Source organism: Sphaeroforma arctica, assembly GCF_001186125.1.
Source record: "Sphaeroforma arctica JP610 unplaced genomic scaffold supercont1.317, whole genome shotgun sequence".
Classification (NCBI taxonomy): domain Eukaryota; class Ichthyosporea; order Ichthyophonida; genus Sphaeroforma; species Sphaeroforma arctica.
The window spans coordinates 82,591-89,556 of NW_014040241.1; the positions used below are offsets into that span (position 1 = coordinate 82,591).

Sequence of the window (6,966 nt, forward strand, 5' to 3'; positions counted from 1 at the left end):
TCATATATATATATATACATTTAACATAAATATATATATATGTGTGTGTGTGTGTGTGTGTGTGTGTGTGTGTATGTGTACGTTGTTGTGTGTGTGTCAAGATAGCAACGCAATCTACCACTAAATATATCAATTCGAGACATCTATGAGACCATGTACAAACCTTTTCCGTGAATACAATGATCCTCATCTGTAAATATACCTAACACATTCTTCAGGATTACCCGATGCAAAAAAAGAAGATGTCAATGGAACATCTGCGTGAATGGTCTCATTTGCGAGGCCGGACAAACACAATCGGCGCCGCATTGCGCATACGGAACAGAGCCTATATGGCCATGCACGACTACTACCAGGTATGTATGTTCTATACATATGCCGAGGCTACGGTCGCCCAAGTCGCGCAAGGATATACAACTCGTGTATTGTTGGTCGTATACTTTCACACGTGTATGTGTGGTTAGGGTGTTGCCTATGCAGTCTCGTGTATCCCGTACCAGCTCTTGTCTTAGATTAAGACTAGGACTATATAGTGCGTGGGACTGCGCTATATCGTGACGCTGTGAACAGATTCTTAAATTCCTAGAAGATAAGCTACTTTGGTTAGTGACAAAGGTACACGTCCTTGGGATGGAATGACCCCATAGAGTATGTACTGGCGCCTTGACCCGGGAATAGTGAGTATACTAACCAAGTTCGCAATAGCGTTTTACATCATGTATGATCCTTCCGCACCCTTCAAAAACACGCGTACTTGCTTGTGTTCATGCATATACGTATTCCATACAATACTTCAGCATCCGTCAAAATCATACGTGCATGTTTATATCTCACGGTTATTTATATTCACTATGGTACCGTGCAGCCGCGTGTGCGCGCCTACAATCTAGGCATAGCTGAGCTTCAGACTATCTTTTCGCACGCGTTAAACTCGCACGTCTACGTTGCTATTTACAGCGGCCTACGATTTATGCATAGCTGAACTCCAGAAAATCCTTTCGCACGCGTTAAACCCACACGTGTATGTTGCTATTTACAGCGCATAGCTGAACTCCAGACAATTCTTTCGCACGCGTTAAACCCACACGTGTACGTTGCAATTTACAGCGCAACCAGTACACACACTACCCAACGCCGCTCCTCACAGCCAGTGACTGTGAAGGCGCCGGTGAAATGCTGAGAGTAACGCACAGCAATCCATCCAATCAGATGGCTGCAGGTACGGCGTTTCACTCGTATGTGTGGGTCGTTGTATTTGTGTAGCATATGCCACTCAACACTAGTTTGTACTCTGCTTCCTCCTTATAACAAAGAAGTCCAGACGACGTTCCATCAGTATGTGTGGCGTGGTGTGGTGTGTGTTGTCGCGAGTGCCTTGTTTGGGTATATCGAATTGGATCACTCCTTGGCGGTTGATGCGTAGTGCGCTCTATGCATTCAAGATCTCCATCCTCACATGGACACACTCAACACACCCACACGTGTATATGTATATTACAATTATACATACACCGAACCGGGCCTGATTTTGCTGGTGGTTTTGCGTCATGACATTTTGAAAAGTCTTTTCACCCTAGACCTCAACCTACATATAGAGACACATCATACACATTTATAGATACCTACTTGCGTACACACTGCAGTACTCCAATGTATACCACACTCTGCCCAACCTACATATAGACACAGATCGTACACATTTATAGAAACCTACTTGCATACACACTACAGTACTCCAGTTTATACCACACTCTGCCCAGTTCTCTTCGCGTACTTCCTTTACAATCCGACGCCCTAAGGTCTAACCCTAAACCCTACACCGTAGACCTCTTCGGAGCGCCCTCCTTCCTGACGGTTTCGGGTCAATTGCATCTGGAGTGTGGTTCGTATGCCCTGGGAGATTGCTACACATTCGGACCGGCCTTCAGAGCGGAGAACAGCCACACAAGACGCCACCTGGCCGAGTTCTACATGCTGGAGGCAGAGGTGAGTGGGTTGTGAATAGCCATACTGTATGTGTGGGTACACTTGGGTTGGAATCTCACAGGGGTATCGAATGCGTGTAGAATGATCAGTAGTCAGTATGCTGTATTGGGAGAGCGTGCTTCGTACTTGCTGGTCGTGCTGAGTAGTTGTGGCTATATTGAACACTAAGCTATTCACTTCACTCAACCGCGGTAGCCGTATCTCTGCTACGATAGTTTTTTTTTTGCCGAGTAAGATTTGCTGACAGTACTAATTGGGAAACCAATATGCCATACTGGTAGTAGTGCTGCCGTCAGTGGCATCCACCACTCCCGCTGGTATTTAGCCATATACGGGTATATTTAAATTCATCCAATAAATATTAGTATAAGTCCTGTCCCTATGAAGCTTCCCATACCTACCAGTTCCTCGACGTTAATCCGAGAAAACAGTCCGATTTACCCTATGAAATGATTTCTTGCGTTCATTCCGGCTAAGTTGTGGTGTGGAGCTCTGGAGGTGCAATGTACGTGGTCCTTTTATGCAGATATGCGGTTCCTGTTTGGGAATCGAGGTAGGGTTCATTTCGGGAACGGACTGGACAGTGTGGTGATATGGATATCTACAGTGCCAGTGCCTTATCAGAAACTTTTCTATATGGGATACGATAACGCTCATGCACAGAGTCTTTCAAGCATAAATAGTGCATAATTGTGGGCCTGTTTGTAACTGTCTAGAACAGATGCGGTTCGAGTCCTTATGCAGATCAACGGTTTCATTCTCACACTGATTGGCTCATGCAGTTATTCTACACAGACACGGTGGATGACGTCATCCGAACGCTATCGAAGTCCTTTAAACACACCATCTCCGAAGTATTAGCGCATTGCGCGGACGAAGTCGACTTCCTGTCCAAGTGAGTTTAGGGCTGAGCTCTGTATTTCACTGCCCTGGAATGAGTATTGGCACACGATTTGGTGTGTATTGGTTGTTTAGCGTTTGCAGTACAGTACTGTCTGGTATGCCTGTAGTATGAATGGCGAAACTTGCTCGCTTTGGGTCTTTCTGCCCAAGATTCGGGATTGTTCCGTGAACGCTACTGATTGTATTAAATGCACCACACAGACGGTGCATGCTGTTGTGTATCGTCTGCGTAAAACATTTGAGTGTCTTGGTCTGGAAGAGTGTCCAACGCAGGATGTATCTCCCCTGTGTTGTGCTGTACGATATAACCACTACAGCGGCTTTGCGGTAACTGTGGCTGCAATCGTATTCGTACGTTATACTACCACCCTGTTGTGCACCAATTCGATTGAGCGTGTTTCGAATTCGATTGAAGAGGGTATCAGTGGCATACTCTGTAGTGCTTGGATAGCTATGAGTTGTCGTGGTGCTATAATTAGTATGCGATGGTATTACGAGGTGTGACCCATATATATACGTACCTTAAACTTGAGCATTGTCATGGGCGGGATGGATATTTGTATGCGGAATGCTGTATTATAGCTCCAATGAAATCACTCTATTCGGAAGTGTTACCAGTGGCAAATATGGTTTATCTGTTGCAGTCCTCTATGTGATAGCTGTGCAGTGGATGGATATAACACCCGTATAAATTGGACAACGACATGAAGGCAGGTATACCTACGCTTTGTGAAGACTCTGTGATATACATGAACCATCACATACGCACACTTTTGTCCTTACGCACTGCTATGTTCACACTCTTTTCTGTCTCACTCTCCTTTGCTTGTGCAGGTGGGTTGACACGGATTTGCGAAGTAGGTTAGAAGCAGAGCTCGCCCGCCCAATTGTGGCTCTCAGCTACACCGATGCGGTGGAAATTATCAACACGAATTACGGTATGTCCCGGTATACGTTTTCTGTATCGTGTCCATAACTGCTCAAGGCTCTATATTCATCCTAGCTGGATAAGCTGACCGCGCGCATTCGTTCTCAACGTCCCAAGCGTTCCAAGTGTCTTGTAGTGTGTTTGAATACAAACTCGAGAAGAAGTGGCAGAGAATTTGGTTGGAGCGATGATCTTTGAATGAAGCACACACTTTGGCCGATGGGGGAATGTCATGACATCTTTACCTACATGTTATTCCTAGTCAAAATCAGGTACAGCTTATAGGGTTTTAGGATTTTTATAGGAATTAGTACAAGTTAAAATTAGTAGACTCGACCAGACGCCCGTTCTAGACGACGCGCCCGGTGTACACGCCCATGGCCTTGTCTATCTTTGAAAGGCAACTTACATATACTAATGGGCCTGTGACACTAATTCCGCAGGGAAATGGGGAAGATTAGGAAGGGATAGTAGGGCTATCTCTTTTAGTAGCATCTTTTTTTTGGGGGGGGGGGGGCGGGGGATGTAAGAGCATACTCAAGGTACAGTCTTAAACACACTCTGTACAGCGGGGAAATCCGAACTCAAATGGGGCGACGATCTATCATCCGAGCACGAGCTATGGCTGACTGAGGAGTGGTGCAAAGGATCCGTGTTTATCACAGACTACCCATCGGCCATCAAACCCTTCTACATGCTCAGGAACGACGACGGCAACACTGCAGCCTGCGTTGATATGCTGGTCCCGCGAGTGTGCGAGCTGGCAGGTGAGGGAGTGTATGCCGTACAGCATATGAGTGAAAACATATCGTGTTGAATCTGAAGTAATTATTTGCACGTGTTCACCAATGACAATGTTAACTATAAATATATGCTCACTAATGACATGTCAACTATAAATGCATGCTTACCAGTGTCATGTCAACTATTAACACATGCTTACCAATGACACAGCTATCAATACATACTCCCCAATGACATGTCAACTATTAATACATGCTTAACAATGACATGTCAACTATTAATACATGCTTACCATTGACACAGCTATTAATACATACTCACCAATGGCATGCTAACTATTAATACATGCTTACCAATGACATGTCAGCTATTAATACATGCTTATCAATGACATGTCAACTATTAATACATGCTTACCATTGACACAGCTATTAATACATACTCACCAATGACTTGTCAACTATTAATACTTACCATTATTGACATGTCAACTATTAGTATATGCTTACCATTGACACAGCTATTAATACATACTCACCAATGAAATATCAACTATTAATACTTACCAATGACATGTCAACTGTTAGTACATGTTTACAATTGACACAGCTATCAATACATACTCACCAATGAAATGTCAACTATTAATACTTACCAATGACATGTCAACTATTAGTACATGCTTACTAATGACATGTCAACTAGTAATACATGCTTACCAATAACATGTCAACTGTTAGTACATGCTCGCACATATGTGCGGTGCGCAACGTAGTCTCCGCCGAGACGCAACCTTCACCGGTATCACCCTTGTTGCCAAGGCCCGCATCGATACCGTAGTTTATTTTGTTAGTGCGTGTATGTTTCTTCTACTATCCGTATTTTAATTGATCTGCCAGGTGGGTACACAAAACATATCTATTTAATTGAAATTGCCGAGAGCGCTTATTCCCTTATTCACCTATACATTACCTTGTGTATGATAGAATCAGTGCATGTTGATTCATCCTTCTCGGTACTCATACCTCCAGGTGGCTCCTTACGCGAGCATAGAGTAGACGTCCTACGAAACAACATTGCGGCGCACGCTTCACCTGACACAGCAGAGGATGCGGATACGAATCTCGACAGACAGGGCAAACAGGATAGTAAGCCGAACCACATGGAATGGTACGAGGACCTACGGAAATACGGAGGAGTGCCCCATGGCGGATTTGGCCTTGGGTTTGAGAGGCTAGTGCAGTACCTAACGGGTATACGCAACATCAGAGACGTCATCCCCTTTCCTCGGGTGCCTGGGGCCATAAAGTACTGAGCAAATATGTTCGTAACTGTCAGTTCGGAGAGGCCATTCGACTTGAATTGATTTATTGTAATATAATGCGCAATCTTTCGCCTAAACAAGCACGTACACCAGCATGTTGGTTCAATTTGACCGTCATTAAGGGAGATATGAATTGTATCTTAAGGTATCGCGAACCTCAGTTCGTAGTGTGTATATCTGGATTTGAAGTAACACACGATTAACTTTGAGGAAGCTTGACAGTAGACCCTCTAATATCGGTATAGTGGGCTGTACTATCCGGCTCAGAAGCGGCATATGTTTCCTTTTTTATTATTTTAAATATGGGTGTACAATAGACCTATGAAAAGGTTCTATTTTTACATGCTTACATAGTACTTTTTGTGGTGAAGCCGGGACAAGAACAATTTAGGCCCGGCTTAATTACTAAAATTACAGACGCTCATGGTACAATGTGCATATTTTAGCTGCATACACACGCCTATATTAAGTTATTAACTTAGACGACTGACTCAAAAAGCGTTATATCAGATTCATATTTATAGAGGTGTAGATATTCGAGCAGTATTAGAAGTATAGCGGAATGGGTAGGCGCGCAGCATCGTATTGTAAAGATACCGGATCACGAGATAGTCCTGTGTAAGAAGTACCTAGCAGAAATCGCGTTGTATTTAAGAAACGTACGGTACGCTTAGGTAGGATGTCAGAGACAGATAATCTAGTTGAATACATACATAGGAAAGGACTACAGAGTATGTCGCAAACATATCGCAGGGAAGTACATACTAAAGACGAATAACAACTATGCACTTATCATTTATGGTTTCAGCCTTGACTCTCACGTCTGTGGAGTATTTATTTAAATATATGGACTAGAGATAATCGACAACAACCAGTATACGATTGGCGGACCAAAAACAACGCGCGCTTATGTGCTCCTTAGATTGTTGAATTTTAGAAAGCTATATGTACTCATTTCTATTTATTACTATGACAGGGGCTGTTCAATAATTGTTTTTGTTTTTTTGTTTTTAAAAAACCATATAAAAAACAGTGACTCCACATAGCTTTTTTGTTTGTTTGTTTTTTGAACAATATATAT

The 6,966-nt window shown here is 43.4% G+C and overlaps 1 protein-coding gene across 1 annotated transcript; it reads left to right on the top strand.

Moving 5' to 3' along the window:
• The first annotated feature begins 216 nt into the window (after window positions 1–216).
• SARC_05138 (asparaginyl-tRNA synthetase) lies at window positions 217–5,973 on the top strand. The gene is made up of 7 exons (XM_014301014.1): window positions 217–356; window positions 1,108–1,219; window positions 1,826–1,986; window positions 2,769–2,881; window positions 3,724–3,827; window positions 4,387–4,584; window positions 5,593–5,973. The coding sequence occupies exons 1-7, from the start codon at window positions 228–230 to the stop codon at window positions 5,874–5,876; spliced, it is 1,101 nt and encodes a 366-aa protein (XP_014156489.1). The 5' UTR covers window positions 217–227; the 3' UTR covers window positions 5,877–5,973.
• Window positions 5,974–6,966: the final 993 nt, after the last annotated feature.

What these genes read in the sequence shown, in the direction of transcription:
- SARC_05138 (XM_014301014.1), top strand. Translation starts at nt 228, where the DNA reads ATGCAAAAAAAGAAGATGTCAATGGAACATCTGCGTGAATGGTCTCAT. An exon ending in ATCCAATCAGATGGCTGCAG is followed by an intron (nt 1,220 to 1,825) that starts GTACGGCGTTTC and finishes CCTACACCGTAG; the next exon opens with ACCTCTTCGGAGCGCCCTCC. An exon ending in TCTACATGCTGGAGGCAGAG is followed by an intron (nt 1,987 to 2,768) that starts GTGAGTGGGTTG and finishes TGGCTCATGCAG; the next exon opens with TTATTCTACACAGACACGGT.